This window comes from Gymnoscopelus braueri, assembly GCF_963280865.1.
Source record: "Gymnoscopelus braueri genome assembly, chromosome: 21".
Classification (NCBI taxonomy): domain Eukaryota; kingdom Metazoa; phylum Chordata; class Actinopteri; order Myctophiformes; family Myctophidae; genus Gymnoscopelus; species Gymnoscopelus braueri.
In genome coordinates this window covers 29,286,078-29,305,071 of record NC_137623.1, presented here as the reverse complement: position 1 = coordinate 29,305,071, position 18,994 = coordinate 29,286,078, and the positions used below count along the sequence as shown (strand labels likewise).

The 18,994-nt window shown below is 40.8% G+C and overlaps 2 protein-coding genes across 2 annotated transcripts in view; both read left to right on the top strand.

The window, feature by feature from the left end:
- The first annotated feature begins 2,637 nt into the window (after nucleotides 1-2,637).
- LOC308077173 (uncharacterized protein) lies at nucleotides 2,638-7,024 on the top strand. The gene is made up of 5 exons (XM_080417772.1): nucleotides 2,638-3,134; nucleotides 4,709-4,767; nucleotides 4,896-4,979; nucleotides 5,385-5,458; nucleotides 6,616-7,024. Exons 1-5 carry the CDS (start codon nucleotides 2,716-2,718, stop codon nucleotides 6,658-6,660), a joined length of 681 nt encoding a protein of 226 aa, XP_080273898.1. The 5' UTR covers nucleotides 2,638-2,715; the 3' UTR covers nucleotides 6,661-7,024.
- Nucleotides 7,025-8,438: 1,414 nt separating this feature from the next.
- The window catches only part of LOC308077303 (cullin-1), a 37,110-nt gene continuing 26,554 nt past the window's right edge, over nucleotides 8,439-18,994 (top strand). The window contains exon 1 of the mRNA XM_080417931.1: nucleotides 8,439-8,591. The gene's annotated coding sequence lies outside the window, so the exon portion shown is untranslated. The remainder of the gene's footprint in view (nucleotides 8,592-18,994) is intronic.

The window sequence follows — 18,994 nt, the reverse complement described above, 5'->3', positions numbered from 1 at the left end:
ACAATTCTTATATGAGACGATTCTAAGATGACCCAATGTTATTCTCCATAGAGAAATTACTTCCGCAAACCTGGGGATGAACGAGTCACGTCAGGACTTCGGTGCTCTATGTAGATAAATACGTAACAAAACATTTTAGGAACAAGCAGCTGCAATAAGAAGCCTTTTTGTTCCAAACATATTTTGTGCCAGGGATGAGATTTGTGTTGTTAAAATGTTTTTAAAATATTCTAAATTATTTGATTTTTTCCCCCAAGATTGTTTTGAAAATAGCTGATCCACAACCTCATAACGTGTGGCAATGCGAAGTGTTGTGAGCTTGTAGATCAGCTATTTTCATATAAACCAATGTGTTAAAGTGGTTAAACAAATGTAGCTGGGGACCCCCTGGAACCCTCTAAAGGGCCTCTGGGGGTCCACGGGCCCAACATCGAGAACCACTGGACTAGGCATCTAAAAAAAAACACAGTTGCGAGTTCCCCTGTCAACCAACCAGCCAATCACAGCGCGACAGTCTCTGCCGACTATGGGATTTTGTGTGTAGTATACCTTGCGGGAGGAGCTGTAGAAAGCAGTTTGAGCCAGAGAGGAGAGACAGCTCCACTCACAGCATAGGAGGACCACACTGTAATAGTATCGATTCGATACTGCAATGTAGAAGTTGAGTAACGTGCAAACGTATTGGTATCAAAATGAACTTAAAGTACCAAAGGTAGAAAGTGCTCATTATGCAGAAATTAATGTCCCATTTCACAAGTTTTCAGATGTATACAAATCTTTTGAAAAGAGCAGATCTACAAGCTCACAATGCGTCATCGTGAGCTTGTAGATCGCTATTTTCAAATAGCCAAATTTATATATGGGGCTGAAGTGGTTAATATATGTTTTGTATTAATAATCAAAACCTGCAAAGTAACTAATAAAGTTTTCAAATAATTGTAGTGGAGTAAAAGTACAATATTTGCCTCTGAGATGTAGTGGAGTAGAAGTAAAAGTAGGCTACTGAAGATTGGAAATACTCCAGTAAAGTAAAAATACCTCAAAAGTGCAGTACTTGAGTAAACGTACTTAGTTGCTTAGTGTACTTTACACCACTGACTGTAGTGGTAATAAGAGCTAATAGACTCTTATTAATGTCATAATAATAACAACAACATCAACTGATTATGACAAACATGCAGGCCTATAGTATAGACTAATTAAACACTTTAGACCAGTCAGGCAGTTAAGCCTAGTAGTAGCAGCCTACAATGAGTCTCAAAGTGGGGTCAGGGCAGGGGACCACCAGGGGTCCTTGAGGGGGTTCCAGGGTGTCCCCAGCAAAATTATTTAGTATTGCATCAAAATAAGTTTAATCACTTTAACATCAGCTATTCGAAAATAGCTTATAGATCTGCTATTTTCACAAAATCTTCATACAAATTTAACATTTAGAATATTGTTTTAATAACAATTACACAAATCTTGTACATGGGGTCCCTTGGTACAAAATATTTTCAGATAGGGGTCCGCGGGACCGCGGCCAAATACATAGGCTATTAATTTGTGCCCTTGACATGAACATGTTTGAGAACCCCTGGCCTAGCCATAATGATCACACCCGACGGTCGTTTGTCACAACCGTCATTGATGAACTTCAACCTGGTGTTTGCATTTTTTGGCCCGTACTCATACATCTACATAAACGTTCAACTTTCATATATAAAGTACTTACACCCATGGCTATGGATGTTACAATTATGTACGGGCCCTTAGAAGTACCCGTATCTTCTATTGTTCAATAAAAAGCATTATAATCCGATTGGTGGCCATTTCTTCATAGAGTTGTAATGTATCGGAGTGCAATACACCTCCCCACCGATAGGGTCGCGTAGTTGAAAGCATATGGAAAAAATGGCCACCGATCGGATTAAATGCTTTTTATTGAACAATACGGAAGCTACAGGTACTTCTGAGGGCCCGTACGTACATAATTGTAACATCCGTGGCCATGGCGGGGTAAGCACTTTATATTTGAAATCTGAACGTTTATAGATGTACGGACCAAAAAGGGAGAAAGTGCAAACACCAGGTTGAAGTTCATCCATGACTGTCATGATACCAGTAGCTAAGCAATGATTGGGTGATAACTGTCCAGGTGAGGACCGTGAGGTGTAGTAGTTAACTCATTAACTGGTTGGTGGGGGAAATGCAAGAACTTGAAAATGATGTTACTAAAAAAAACTAAAGAAAAAATATATATTAAAAAAAGATTTTGACCAAGAGATGCTCGTTGGAGATGTGTTCTTCTCTACTGGTGTCATCGTTTGCCATGACCATAAATGTATTTGAGCCTTGAGATTTAGTGCAGATTTAGGTGTCAAGGAAACCCCTGGCCTAGCTATCCTACTAATGCCAAATAATCGGCTCAGCTGCTGACATCGGATCTGCATACTGCCAGGCAGGCTATGTGCTTACGGTGTCGGTGAGCCACACTGCTTGCTATGAGATACCATTACCATGAACACCGTCAACAGTGCATCAGATAGCCAACTGGAGCAAAATTTGGAGCAGGAGCATGTTTTGGACGTTTCACAGAAGACTCGGATAACCAGCGGATAGGATGACACATATATGAATATGATCTATCAAATTGGATATGGACGCGCACGAAAAAATAAATACACAGGCTAAATAAACGGCACAATTGTGGTATTACGTTTTTATTTTGAAAGTATGCCGACCACAAAGGTTATCAAGCCGGTGGAGACGACGACAACGACGAGATTGGTCGGAAAGCCTATTAAACAGGTTAAAATGAAAACTGGAATCCAAGCAGAAAGTGTAGGTAAAGTCCAGACAACTCCGTGCAAACCACGGGCTTCAAGCTGCTCAAGAAGTGTCCACATCAGCAGGTGTGAAGGTAGGAAGACGTCCACGGCGAGGAGAGAAGAACGGAGATCTAGATCAACTTGTGTGACCGCTCCTAAACCCGCTGGAAGTCGGGTTAAAACAACAACAAATACCCAGAAGGTGACCACTTGCCCTGTAAAACACTCAGGCATCGTCACTGCAAAGTCCGACAAGACTAGAGCGGTAGAGCTGTCAACAACAGAAGACCAGAAGACCCAGCTGCGGCATAAGGATATTCAGTGGTGAGAACTTATAATATTGATAGGGCCTATATATACCAATGATTCTCAAACCTTGTAATTTCAAGGGCCCCTGGATCCCACTTTGAGAACAACTGGCCTATAGGCAACGATGTAGTTACTAGGCCTACTAATATGGGATTTTGTCATTTTTAGTTGATCTTTTATTTGGTTCTAAAATCTACCTTTTAGAAGTTGTTAGTTTCTTAGTTCTTCTTAGTAGTTCTTAGTATCTGGAGGACAGGTAGAGCAGACCTAATGTGGCATGCAGCTTGACACGTGCTCTGGCCATCTGTTGCCATGTCTTAATCTCACTACACTCTTGTCACCCTTGAGTCATGCTTGGCAGATAGGAAGGTCTTCTGCAAACCTCTCAAGCCAATGTAAACATCCTGGAATAGATGAAGGGTCTTTGGAATCAATCAATCAATCAATCAATCAATCAATCAATCAATCAATCAATCAATCAAACAATCAGTTAATCAATAAAATGTAAACACAAATACAGGTAAAAGTGAGGTGAAATTCTTATCATGCAAGCTTTCATTTGCAGTGTAAAAGATTACATAAGGGAATCTTATTAAATATATATATATATATATATATATATATATATATATATATATATATATATATATATATATATATATATATATATATATATATATATACACACACACACACACACACACACACACACACATACATACAGTACAGTGTATGTATGTATGTATGTATGTATGTATGTATGTATGTATGTATGTATGTATGTATGTATGTATGTATGTATGTATGTATGTATGTATGTATGTATGTATGTATGTATGTATGTATGTACAGTATGTATGTATGTATGTATGTATGTATGTATGTATGTATGTATGTATGTATGTATGTATGTATGTATGTATGTATGTATGTATGTATGTATCTATATTATGTATATGTATATGTATATGTATATGTATATGTATATGTATATGTATATGTATATATTAGAGGTGTAACGATATAGTAACTGCATCGAAAAATTGTTTTGAATCTTCAACGATCTACTATATCGATGGATGTGCAAACAGCAAAATATCGTATCGTTTGACTTTGTATCGTATCGAATCGTTTTGCAATGCAAATAATCGTATCGAATCGTTTTGCAATGCAAAAGTACTTTTAAGAAGAAAAAAGAGAAAGAGGGCTTTATTTTTTTGGGGTAAATAAATAGTTACTAAATCGATTTTAAATCATTGAATCGAATCGTATCGTTCTAAATTAACCTGTCCTGTATCGTTCCTGTATCGTATCGACTAAATCTCTGAATCGAAACGTATCGTGTCGTTCTAAATTAACCTGTATTGTTCATGTATCGTATCGACAACCAAGTATCGTGATACGTATCGAATCGTTGTTAAAACGTATCGTTGCACCCCTAGTATATATATACTGTACATATATACTGTATATATATATATATATATATATAGAGAGAGAGATAGAGAAAGAGAGAGGAGAGGGTGTGTGCGTCACAAAACTGTGAATTAGTTTAACAACCGTTTTGTTTTGTTTTCTATACATTTCAGCTACAAAGCTTTCACAGTCATCGCCCCAAACCCCATGAGAAGAAGAGAGATCCAGAAGAGTGAGTCATCACATTCACATCTACATCTGGGATTAATTACTTGTTTGTTTATGTTGTTGTTTGTTCTATTTCTTTTTTTAAATGATTGTGAGCAACACGTGATTGGCTGCATGGTTTGTGTTTGTCAGAGGCGGAGGAAGAGCTCGCTGCTCTCGAGGAGCTCAGGCTGAGCAGAGCCATGGCCTATGTAAACATCAACCCCAGCAGTGTTGGTGAGACGCACGCACGCACGCACGCACGCACGCACGCACGCACGCACGCACGCACGCACGCACGCACGCACGCACGCACGCTAGAGTTGTTCCGATACCGATACCAGTATCGGTATCGGTACTCGGCGAGTATGCCATTTTTTTCCATATTTCATTTACAGTCATATTTTGATTGCTTCAGTTGATGTTGCACAACTGTTTTTATACTCTTACTGTACTATTTACATTATAATTTTACTAACTTGTAGCTGCACATTAACAATTATTAATGTGGGTTATCTTTTTTTCCTCTGTGTGTTAATGTGTAGCATGTGCACCCAGTTGCATGGTTTGACCTTAATGTAACTTTCTTCTGATAAGTGTATTCTTGTGCAGATCCAAATAAAAATAATTACAACGTTACAGGAGGCTGTATGAGTCTTCAGGAGGTGCGTTTGAAACAGCAGCAAGAGATGCAAGGCAGCAGAAGACAAAGACAAGTAAGATGCGATGATCATCGCATGGCATGAGCATGACAAAATAGAGAGTTGTGATGAAATAAAATACTAACTGAAAATCATGAGGGCTTTGAAGAAAAGAAAAAAACGCAGCCTAAAAGAATGGGGTGCAAATTCACAATGTACTGTAAAAAGTGTCCGGAATAAGGACAATATAGGAGAATGATTGATTTTGCTAATAATGATAATGTCAGTCCATCTGTCCAACATTTTGGTCCCAAAACTACTACTGGATTACTACTATTTGCAGTGTTTGTTCATCCTACTGATTTTGATGACCCCATGGTGGGCTTTCCTTTAGCACCACCCATAGGCCAAAATGTCCAATTGCACACACGATATCTGAAAATGTAACTGGCAGCTTGCTGTGGAATATGAAAGATGTTCTGGGTCAGTGGTTCTCAAGGTGGAGTCCAGGGACCCTCAGGGTTCCTTGAGGGGGTTCCAAATGGACCCTTACAGGGCTATAACCCCCTGAGTTACAGGGGTCCTTGAAATTAAAAAGTTTGAGAACCACTGTTCTGGGTAATCAATAGGTGCTGCAAGATGGAAGCCCATTGCTGCTCTTATCTGCCTTCAAGGCAGGGGCTTTTATTTTAAGCTGAGTGAAAGGGGGGTCTTTAACTGTTTCTGCATTAAAATGCCGGCTTTATTTTCTCCAGAAAAACTTTTTAAAGAATAATTATGATTTATGTCACAAGTCACTGCCAAACTGTAATGGTTTATGAAAGTCTTGCACCATGTCTGAATGTTCTAGAGAATTTTGGCTGAGAAACTGTCGGAATTGGAACCATACATTTTTTCCCTGGGCGTAATCTTTCTGGTATTGAAAAACCTGGGCATTGGGAAAAAGAAACTATATAAATAAAGCACATGTATTGTAGCTATTCACTCTGTGTATGCACGGACCCACACAAGTGTGAGCGCAAACTGCGCATGCACGCACACGCGCGCGCACACACACACACACACACACACACACACACACACACACACACACACACACACACACACACACACACACACACACACACACACACACACACACACACACACACACACACACACACACACACACACATTGTATATTGTGTATTATGTAATCATATGCTATATACTTCATGTGTCTGTTGTTTCAGATAAAGAAACTTCTGGTGGAGCCAACATCTGTAGTGATGAGCTGAGTGTCACTTCTTCATTCTCCTCTCATGCGGCAGTAGCTTAGTATACGTGACGTGTCGAAGACATTAGCTCCTCCTGAGTGCTCATCATGACCATCTGAGCAACCATCAGCTAGGTGAAGCTGAAACCGAATTTCCGCCCTGGGATTAATAAAGTTCTACCTACCTAGTAACACAAAAAACATACTTTACTTCTAGGTTAATGGTTTTTCAACTACTTACCTCTTGCAAGCACGCACCCTCCCACACACACAGCCTGCTCCAGCAGAGCCAAGCCGTAATAATCACCTATAAAAGACTCTTTTATAGGTGATTATGACACACAAACACAGTATGGTTAAAATGATTTACTGTTTCACAAAAAGGCACATAAGATAAAACATAAGATAAAAACATGAAACTACAATGTCATTTAAGAAATATATTATATTAAAATAAATTATATATATATATATATATATATATATATATATATATATATATATATATATATATATATATATATATATATATATATATATATATATATATATATATATATATATATATATATATATATATATATATATATATATATAAATATATTTAATAAATTATCTTTACAAACTTGATAAATTATCTTTATAAACTTTATACGTTTCCTTTACAAACTCTCTTTAACTCAGATGCTTGAATATATAAACCCCAACCTATATTTTTTTACCCCAAAAATGTTGTAAACCCTCACATCATAATAATCCTGGACGACTCAAAGGTAGATATACACTGAGATATTTTGCACGATTTAACTTGTATTACATTTAATTGTAATGTATAATAAATATAAGGGATTTTGGTGAGATTCTGTTTCCCTGAAATACTCTCTTTTCTTGTCCTGTATACTGCTGTTTATGTTGTGATAATATCAGCATTATCAAAAGATAATTCACCCAGTTGGAATCTATTTCCACTTGTCTGGCAATATTATATACTTGATTTGACGGTTATTAATAAATCATTGAAGGTTGGAGAAAGGAGGCTCTGTCATTCTCTGACCCACCAGTAGAGGTCGTGCTCTACCCATCAGAGACAACCACAGCTGCAGGAGATGGGACCGGGGCTGCAACTATCCATGATCTTCTTATTGATTAATTGATTGATTGAATACTTTATTTAGAAGTTTGCAGGAAAAAAAGTACATGAAAGTACAGTTCAAATACAAGGTCAACTAAATATGATTTAAAAAGCCCAAGATAACTTTGACTTTTTTCCATTAAGTTTCTCCTGTACTCCAAAGTAATAATTAATGGCAGCGGCGGGGTTCGAACCCGCGCCTCCAGAGAGACTGGAGCCTAAATCCAGCGCCTTAGACCACTCGGCCACGCTACCATATATACTGCTGCCACTCTGTTGATTGCCTTGTCAATTAATAGAGAAGCACGTTTTTTATATTTTACTTCTTTTATATATGAACGACTCAACTAACCACTTAAGGCTAGTTTATACTTAGTCGCACTATGGTGTCATGAAACAAAATAGTGAAAATAACAGATCTACAAGCTCACAAGGCAGATCGATTATTAATTGATCATTACGCCGTGATATTAAACAAGTCTATGGGAATTCTGAATGGGGGGGGACGTGACCCAGGTAGGATGCGTACATTACGTCAGACTTCGGTGCTCTATTGGCAACGAAAGAGTTAAGCGCGTGACGTCACAATATTGTGTAGTCCTCGCAGCCATGTTTGTAGTCTTTCGGCGATCCGGTGGCTCGAGCGATCTTTGTGCGAACGAAGCTGAAGGGTTTCCCATCAGGCAGTCGCAGTTAGCAGCAGGCAGCCACAGCACACACAGACGAGACACGGCTAAACGGAGAAACAACACTGCTTTTGGTCACTAATATTCAAACATCCTACGGTTTATAAACGGGAACATCGGAACGGTCCTAAAATGGTAAGAACAGAACAAACACCGCATTTTCCCGAACATAGCCTTCGTTTAGCAGCGTTTCCCTCCGACGGCATCTTGACAATATGAACACATTTAGCATTAGCCTGCTAGCTGACGGCTAGCTGGCTAATGCTAAATGTTTTCCTGACTCATTACTGAGTAGCCCGGGCTGCCATTTTGCACCACCACCAACACTGTGTCAGCTGCTTTGCTGCCACACAGGGGTTTAGATTTGACTTTAGAATGATAATATTGTTGTGGTGTATTTAAAATGTGACCACTAGGTTTTATCACCATGGGACAGAGGGAGCTCGGTTGGCGTTGCGAGGTCTAATAGTCTGTGTCTGCTAGCTACGTAGCTAGTTCATCAAACGTCTCCCAAGGCTAAGCTAACATTACCAAGCAGATAGCTGCTGTTAACTGCAGTGTTGCCATGTCGGCTTGTTATAAGCTACTTTGGGCTTGCTTTTCCTGTAAAGTTGCTTGTCAATATTGGTGGTGGTTGCGGTTTTTTGGACTTGTTTCTAAAGTGGAGCTGCTTATTTGGGCTTGTTTCCCAAATGTTGTTTAAACCAGTGGTTCTCAAATACTTCAAGGACCCCCTGTTTACCGTGGGACCTGTGTACCAGATTTGTGTTTCACAGATTTCACAGTCTTTACCAAGATTCTTTTGAAAATGGCAGATCTACAAGCTCACGACGTGTCTGTGAGCTAATAGATCGGCTATTTTCAAATAGCCAATGTACAATTGGTTGAAAGTGGTCATGTTGCTTCTTTTGGGATTGTTTTCATAGACCTGGGTACTTATTTCTATCGCAAAATCTGGCAACACTGGTTAACTGGGCTAACCTAGGCTACAATGCTAATGCTAGGCAGCAGAAATGCGTCGCAATGTATCACCCCTGACTGTCATAGACTGACTGTATACATGTGTACGAAATGCTTGTTATACGTGTATTATCTTAGGTTAGTGTGATGTCTGGTGTCTTAAGCATCTACAAGACAACGTTGGCAAAACCAGGCACTTAATTTGTTTACACTAACAGTCCAAGGGTAAACAGATTGTGGGTTTTGGACTTAAGTAAAATATTTTAGGGTACCGTCATGTTGGCTATACCTGCCAGGCTCCCACGTCCTTACCCTTACTTTAAGCACACCAAAACCATACCTAAAGCATTTGTAAATCCTAAACATGCACTTTTAACCATACACCTAAAGGTATTCACTTCTAATGTTAAGCCCAAACACAACCCTTTTAAACTTAATGTCTTACTGTACCACGTGGTGTTTACATTTCTGACTAATAAAGTATTAATTCAATCAATACCTAAACTTGGGTAATTGGCTTTGTTAATATGATACTGTTGGTTCAGGAGCCACTACTAATATTTGATCCTTAAAAGGCACAACTTGCAAACTACTGTAGTGTGTGTGCACTAGTCACATGTTTACACATGTGTTTTCTTTACCTGCTGTTGGCTACACGTCACATCTGAATAACATGTGTAACTGATACCTAGACGTTCATGGAAATCGATGTGGACTCGCCCCAATTAGTTCCTGGAATTCTCATAACACATCTATTGTGTGAGATCATGACAAAGTATGTGAGATACCTGTCCTCTGGTTATTAGGCCTTTTAAGGTTATCATTAATGTTAACTGTAGTTTCTTAAGTCTTTCTGAACTTATATGAGCTGAGCTTCTAATTAACAGACTGCCTTATGTATGAGCTTTGATATCGGCAGCAGTGTAGTTCTTTCCAGGAATTATAGCCACCTGGCTGCATGTTTTCTTGAGCATTAGTAGGCAAGTCTGTGATGAGGTTTGATTTGACATGTAGGAACAGGCTACGTCTACCCTGGAAATGTCTTGTGAATGGCAGTGTCTGTATGTACTATGTATGGGCCTTTGGGGTGGGACAACATTGAGTCAGTGACTACACAAATATAGGAATGAACATGGGTATTGTAGTTATTACAATTGATGCTACTGTAGGTTTGACCATGTAATAGCATTGAACGTGTTATCTTGTTATATGGCCATGCTTTAGCTTTTTCTCAGTTATGTAGAGAAACTGTATGGCAAGAGGTTGTCACAATTTTGAAGCTCAATGCATCACGTTGTAATGGGTTTTGACTGTGAGCTTGTAGATTGGCAAATTCCGGTGGTTTTCGCCTGTGTGTGTCTGTCCATCCATGTCTGTCTGTGTACAGCTAATCTTGGACACCGTTGGAGCGACTGGTGTCACTGTCAAACTTTGCATGCATAGTCCCAGCAGGCCCAGGAAGAACCTCCACCCCAAGTGTTTCAAATCTGCCTCATGGTGGCATTATATTGTGTTTTGATTTATAACTCTTTCTTGACATGTAAGTTACAATCACCCCCCCCTCCCTGATTCCTTTGATCATTCATGACGTAACTCCCCATATAGCCCACAGCTATTTCTGCCTAACCGTATTTTACAAATATTGGCCAAAACGCACAAGTTGGTACAGATCATCTCTGGAGTCATTTGATGAACATCATTCATATTTGTCATATTCCATTCTGATTGTTTTCCAAAATTTGTGAGAAGTTGAATCACACATTGGGGGCCTCTAAATAATGCAGAGACAAAAGCAATTTCACTTCCACCCATAGGGGGTGCGGGTGCCACACATGCTAGAAATGTCACTGCTTGTTGGAGAAACATGATTATTGTTTGATACTTAATACTTGTGCCTGTAATTGCCTTTAAACAGTTGTGGGAGGGAGCCTATTTCTTGCAAAAAAACACATATATCATGAATGCAACATCCAATCGGTCACAAATTGGAATTGCAAGTTTATAGAGTGCACCTCCAAAAGCACTTTCATTTCTGCCCATAGCTGGTGCCACAAATGCGTAAAGTTGCGCCGTATGTTGTAGAAATGCTATACCCCCCTCATCTTCCCCATGTGCTGATAGCCACAACAGCCCTGTCTAGACAACCCAGCCTGGCAGAGATTCTGCACACAAGAGGAGCTCACTTTTCTAGTTATTTGCAGCCCTAGAGTGTACACCTGGTCTCTGTAAAAGGCTGGTTGATTGCACTGAAATGTGGCACCAAGGAAATCATTGTCAGGTGTTTGTAGAAAATGCATTAAGTCATACCAGGCGAAGGACTAATATAACCACATGCGTAAAAAAATATTTGTGTCTCAACATGACGGGACTCACATTTTCTCTAAACTTATTGAAATGCACAATTCAACCATCCACGTTGTGTATGTCTTTATTTGCAGAAGTCAGTATTCAAAACAAAAGCCAATGGTGGCGATAAAGTTAAGAACAACACGCAGACAAAGATCGACGTTTCGGTCACACAGAATCGAAATGTAATTTGAAATAAAGTCAAAGTCAATGCAGAGGTGATTCACTGTGTGGGACACCTCTTTTTAGCAATAGAGAAAATCTGATTCAGGTCACCAGTATCAGAGGTTTCTTGTTTTGGGGTGCATGAATGTTGCACAGCAAAGAACAATGTTGTACAATGTCTGTACAACGAAGGGGTTCCATGATACACTCACTTAAAGACTGAACGTTTGACCTGACAGTGGTACTACTAGACTGACTAGAGGGTCATGCGGTCTCAAATTATTACATTTATTCCCCTTGGGAACAGGAATGTGTACACAAGATTTTATATTATTTTCACTACATGTATGTATTATCTTGGAGAATAAGTTATGGTATGAATCTATGTTGGCTTTCTGTTTGGGCAACACTGTAGTACCCCCCACCAGCAAGCTCTGGGACTCAGGCATACGCCACTATTTTAAGGATATTTCTAAAGAGGTGTTTGTACACTCAAGCATGTACTGTGCCAGATATGCTCTGTCGCAATGGGGTGCACCTACTGTAACAAAAACCCTAGAGCTATGTCCCCTCGCCACTGGCACCGAGCATCACACCTATTTGAATCGACGCTGTCGGTGTGTTCCAAATGCTGTTATGTTTTACCTGATGTGACCTGATGAAGGGAGTGTGTGCATTATGTATGAGGAGCGAGCGAAGTCATGGAAGTTGTTGTGATTATGAAGTCTTATCTTGGATGGAGAGCCTCTGGCGGCCTGGCACTCTGTCTCTCTGTTGAATGCTGAGCGGAGGGAAATCACAAGGTGCTTGCCCTGCTGTAATGTCTTGCTGAAACGTATCACTGAAATGTCCTGATGACATGTCCTACTTTAAACATCCTACTGTAATACCTGATTATCCTACTGAAATGTACTGATAAAAAAATCCCACTGAAATGTCATGGAAAAAAAACATCCTACTGATGAAACAGCCTTCTGAATGTTTTGATGAAATGTATCGCTGAAACGTCCCACTGAACCAACCTACTGAAATGTCCCTGAGAAACATCCCGCTGAAACGTTATGCTCACATGCATGTAAACCCATACATAACACACTTGTTCATTACATACACTCATAAGCAAGTCTTAAGGATTTGCAAGGAGTCCCCAACATGCCCCAGTTTTGGCCCAGAGAGTTCCTTCACCTTCTCTCGTTAAATGATTTCACTCTCAGACTAGACCTTTACGCTAGGCAATGTTTGCCACCGTGACCGGCAAGATAATTTTTATCGGCCAAAGAATACATTTATCGGACATAATTTAATAAACGTCGCTTGCGTGTTTGTAGATACAGTATCGACTTAAGTACGATACTAAAGTCAGGAGAGCGGATGAGTGAACTGCTTGCGTGACTCCGTCGTACAAACAGGCTGACTGTTTGGGGCTTTAGATCTCGTTCACCTTTTTAATATGCAGTAACCTACATCAGCTTTTGTTTTATTTTATACTGTTACGTTTAGTTCATGATGGCAAGGAATATGTAGAACTTGCGTGCTGCAATGTGTCACCAAGTTATTCCACCGCTCTCTCCACTGTGCTTGCTTGTAATATCCACGCGCCAATCGGGTCCATGTTTTATTATCGTCATTCGGATTCTATTAGGGTCTCTTGTTTATCATGTATAATGCCCGAGCGAACCAAGACCACCTGTACTCAGTGCCAGCGGCGCTGATCCGGAGGAGAGAAACGCAGCTGTGAAGCCTGATCTATGCTTCGTCGCATGACGGTATTGCACATAAAAAAACAGCCCTACAAGCTCACACCACGATGCGTTGTTAGCTTGTATGTCTAATATTTCGAATAGGCCGATCTCGGATCAGATAACTGCAGCACAACTAGGCAGCAGGCTCTCAGGATCAATAAGCTCATAAAATACGTATTGTAATTTTTGTAAACTATGTATTGCAATGTGTTACATTATCCAAATAATAATAGTCTAATCATATAATATAGCATTTCCCAGCGGCTAGGTGGCTGTGATGTTTTTATTCAATGGTCAATTAAAAGTTTTTATCGGTCAATGGCCGATATATACCGGACTATATAATGGAAACCTTGCCTCAGACATTGATGTTGTTGTTAGCTTTTGTCATTATACAGTCTTCTCTTAATGTAAGGGAATTGATGTACGGTAGCGTTGAGTCTGTGAGCTACGGAAATATTGCAATTAAGTAAGGTTGTATTTGTTGTGTGTGTGGGCGGCTATTTTTATTTTTCACTGATGTGTGTGTGTGTGTGTGTGTGTGTGTGTGTGTGTTACATGTAGGCCAATAGGTTGGTGTGTCTCTAGTCAGGTCGCGCAACAACCACCATAATCAGATTGACCGGGCTCAGGCTTTTGTTTTGTCTTCCATGAGTAGTGCTCCCTCTGTCTGTCCTCTCTCTCACTCACTCACTCCCTACCTCTACCTCCCACCTATGCTTGATGAACTTTCTGCTGGGTTGAAGGCTCCCCCATTCAGGGGGTGACAATGCCAGGTTCCTGTGTTGTGGTGTGATAATGGAGATACAATCGGGGTGAGAACTTTAACAACGGCCACCAGCAGCCAAATGCTGCATGGCTGCTAGGTTTGGCTACTCCAACATACACTTTGGAAGGGAGGGTTTGGAAGGGCTGCCTGCCATTGTTCCGTTTGTTTTCTGGCTTGAAAAATCGATGTTTTGTTGTTCTTTTATCGTCATTGGACGGAACACGTGTTACTTTCTGTGCTGGATGTAAAGCTGTTTAGCGACTTGCAAAACAGCGATGTTGGCTGGTAAATGTTTTGGATTTCCCAGCCACAGTAGTTGAATGGATGGTGCAAGTTATTTTCCCTGAGCTGGACAGAGCAAACATTTTGTAAACATACATCAATACATACACACCCAGGGCAGCTGTTTGTTTACTGTCTGGCTGCCTAAATATATCCTTGCGCCTTTCCTAGAAAGTGGCATGTTTCAGGGTCTGAACATAGGTCCCCCCCCCCCCCCCCCCCCCTTGTGTGAGGGAGGAACTTGTTTGTGTTGATTACAGGCATACACTTCCACTTTAACAAATAAGTCATTGGGAAACGGGGCCATGCTGTGATTGTGTAGGCAGCCTGCTGCGCGGCTGCATACTGAAGGAAGCGGTAATGATGCCGGATGCTGTGTCTGTCTGTACTTCTTCAGTGCACTGGCTTTGGTGTGGGTACAGGGAACCCGCAATCTGACCCCAGCGCCGTGGTGAAGGGCACCATTCTTAACTTTTCATAGGATGGAACTGATGAAAGTGTCGCTGATGAAAAGCCATGTTTGTCTATGGTGTGTGTCTTGTGTAAGGAAGAACGAGCTAGTTGCGTTGTGTGTAAAAGGCCTTACCTTTTGAGTCCAGTGGCTACAGAGAGGTATTGTCTGCCCCCCCAGTTGCCATGGTAACTGTGGGAACGGCACACTGTACAGGTGGGGTTTGTCTTTCAGTGTTATGTGAGGATTCTTTGACGTTTGTGTGTGTGTGTGTTGCGATCCAGACACAGATATACTGAAGGTCTTGGAGAAGTCTAGCCTATAATGAGGAGCTGTGTGATCTAGCCAGCCAGCTGTGTAAGTAGGCTATAGGCTAACATCTGCATCAGAAGGCAGAGGTAAACCCAACCAGCATGTTAACTCGTAGGAAATGAAACGCCAGCCAAACCCTGGCAGATGTTTTGATAGTGCTGATAAAATGACAATTTCCTCTGGCAGCCACTTCGCAAGAGTTGGAAAAAAATAAAATAAAATCTATTCATCTAATTGTTTTTCCCACACTGCAGGTCAGCAAGCAGTGGGCAAACGATGCCAAATTCAGGACACTTATGGACAAACGGCAACAGCACCTGTGAAAATTGGTGTTGTTAGGAATGCAAATCGATAACCACGTGCCTGAATGGCCACAGTGCCTACACCATGTGCTTCTACATATCATGCTTGTTGTAGACTTCCTTACAAGTAACGGATGTTTGTTTTTAACGGCATGGCTCTGTAAGAGACCAGACTTATAGAAGAGGCTCTGTCACTCTGTCTGATTGTGTGTCTGTCTGTCCGGAGGCAATCTTGCAAACAACTTGTGCACATTTCCATTAGGCTAACTAGAGTTTGGCCCAAAATATTCCTATTGGCCACCGTCACCCCAAAAATCGGCGATTTGCGCATCTGGTTGCTATAGTAGTGAGTAGTGACTGTGCACTGTCAATGAACAGAGATGAGGCGACAGACTCTTTCTGATGGCATGCATCCATGCTATGCACCTCTCCCACTCTCACTGGCCAAAACTTGTTTTTTCAAAGAAGAATTGTAAAACATATCTCTTATAGGATATTATTTTCAGGAGTAGGCTAAGATCCCAGCAATGAGAGGAGATGATGTGAAGTTGAAGCAGTGTTGATTAGCTTACCCCAGTTTGCACCGTTGACAGCAATGATGTGGCAAAACACACCCATCCAAATTAACTTTTTACATAGACACTGTATTTTTAATAAGACGGACAAAATAATCAAGTCTGCCACAGGGGGATAATCACCCAGTCCCCTCCCTCTCTCCCTCGTAACTAAATGGACTCGCAAGGCATGTGGGGCTGCGAACTCTTTTTTTTTTATTATATATATATCCAGACTTTGTGGAATACAGAGAAATTTGAGTGACAGCAATCAGTTAAGAATTAAGTGCAGGATCTTATAAGACCGGGGGACATGTGTTTCTGTGTGGTCAGCTTGTAATGTGCAGCAAGGCTTTGCATTCTATATAAACAGCTATTGTAGGTAGGTTTCACTTAAGTTTTTACAGCTCGTTCTTTAAAAAGATAAACAAGGCATTGCTCTCAAACGTACAGTAGCTGATAAAGAGGAAGCTATTCCTGCTCTCCTCCGCTCCTTTCAGTACCGTTCATTGTGTTTTGTTAGACTCTGGGTAGGCACACTGACCTGGCGGGGATGTGCGCTCAGATCGGAGCACACTTTTCTAGTTTGAATGCTCTTTTCAGTTGAGTAAAGTGAACTGGTGAGGTTGTGAGGGCTGATCTGTCTAACAACAGCAGAACATTTTGCTTCCCTGCCTGTTTGTAAATCCAGCATCAGTTGGCAGTTTGACCAGGTAGCAACAGCAAGTTTGACTGGAGGTCCGTACGTTATTTTCTCTGTATTATTGTGTCGATATTTGAACTGTTTGTTTGCTACTATATATGTCTATGAAATGAATACCAAGGACCTCAACGGAAACAAATCCGCAAGGACTTTCTTTGGTCGGACCTTTTAGACAAAAGTATTATAAATGTAATTGGGATGTTTACATTTTCTTTGCATAATGAAAATTTCAGTCAATCAAAACGTAGGCTGTCTTTGCTAATCTGGAGAGAACGATCCCCTCAGGTTGGAGAGATAGAGAGACAAGGTGTGTGTGTGTGGGTGGGTGTGTGGGTGTGTGTGTGTGTGTGTGTGTACTGTATGTGTGTGTGAGAGAGAGAGGATCCAATGCCTTCATAAAGGTGAGGACATTATTGTGATCATCAACTTTAAGGATGTGGTTAGAATCAGGGATAGGCTGTCTGGACATGTAGCTGTTTTAGTTTATGTTTCAGGGAACAAATGTAGTTGGTGGAGATTAACAGAATGTCCTCAGAAGTGTGTGTGTTTGTGTGTAGTAGTGGTGTTTGAGTGCATGTGTACTTCTGTGCAGATATTTCAAGTGCCACAAAGCTTAATCCAAGTCCTCACTTGCCTTTCAGGCTGTTGTGAAGTTTCCCTTAGGCCAAGTCAGTGCCTCTCTGCACCTGTCACAGATGAGCTGTTTACAGTGCATTGGTTCATACTTGGATATGGGAGGAGGAGTCCCATCTGTGGGAAAGACTTGTAAATTAGGCAATCACACTGTGACCGAATCCCTACCTGTGCATGCTGGTGGTGTGGATAAGAGATTGCTTGACTGCTGCTTGAGTGTGTGCATGTTAGTTGGCGTGCACAGTGTGCTTACGTATGTGTGTGCTGCATGCACGTCTAAATATAGCCTCTGCTGACTATACCAATATGGGTCATAAGCAGAGAGCCACACATGCACTCTGGTACTGACCAATTTAAAGACACACTGACTTTACCTCACTTTTAGTACTGGACAGTAGACCATCACGAAGTGATCCTATTACGAAATCTTTACCGTGATTGTTTTCATTTCAGTGTTGTCAGACGATAACGGACACTTTGCTATCTATATCTATATGTGTTCCAGGAATCTCTGCCTGTCTCTCCTTTGCATATCTTTAGAACCGTTCATCCGATCGACTTGATCCAAGTAAGGACCCGAGGAAGTGCAGTGTCGAGTCGGTGTGAATTTGATCAGATGAGCGGTCCTGTACAACTGGCCCGATCTGAACGGCCACGCATTCCCACGTACCCGACTGGGTAGTCGGGTACTGCAATAGTACAGTAACATCCAGAGTGTTAATTTGACTCTGAGAGTGTAAAAACAGACCGTAATGTATTATACACAGTACACACACACGCTTTGTGTGTTCACTGATGTCTCACTCATAGTGTTACTTCTTTGTCTGTCTCTCTCATTCTCATTATACAAGTCTTTTAAAAATTAAATTGTTTATAATGTATAAAGGACAATAGGCAGGCAAATCGTAAGTAAAGTTTTTAAACAGTCCAAACTCTTAATTAATGATAAACTATCAATATCTGGGGGGCCCAAAATATTTTCAGATGAGGTCGGCGGCCAAAGACATGTAATTTTGGCTGGTCCTTGACGTGTAAACGTTTAAGCACCACTGATGTTTAGCAACGTAAGTTTTTCAGAAACGGAAACCAAAGAAAGACATTTGTATTTTGTAGATGCGTGCCTGGATTGAATGGGTTAACAGGAGATGAATAGTTCAGGTACTGTACCTCTGCATCTGCTACTCTCTCTCTCTCTCTCTCTCTTCCTTCTCTTTCTGGTCACATCCAGAGCCATTGGTCTTAATAGCAGGGAATGCGTTACTAAATTTAGCTCCTCCACTGCCTGTGTGTCAACAACAATGAACACTCCCATCTCTCTT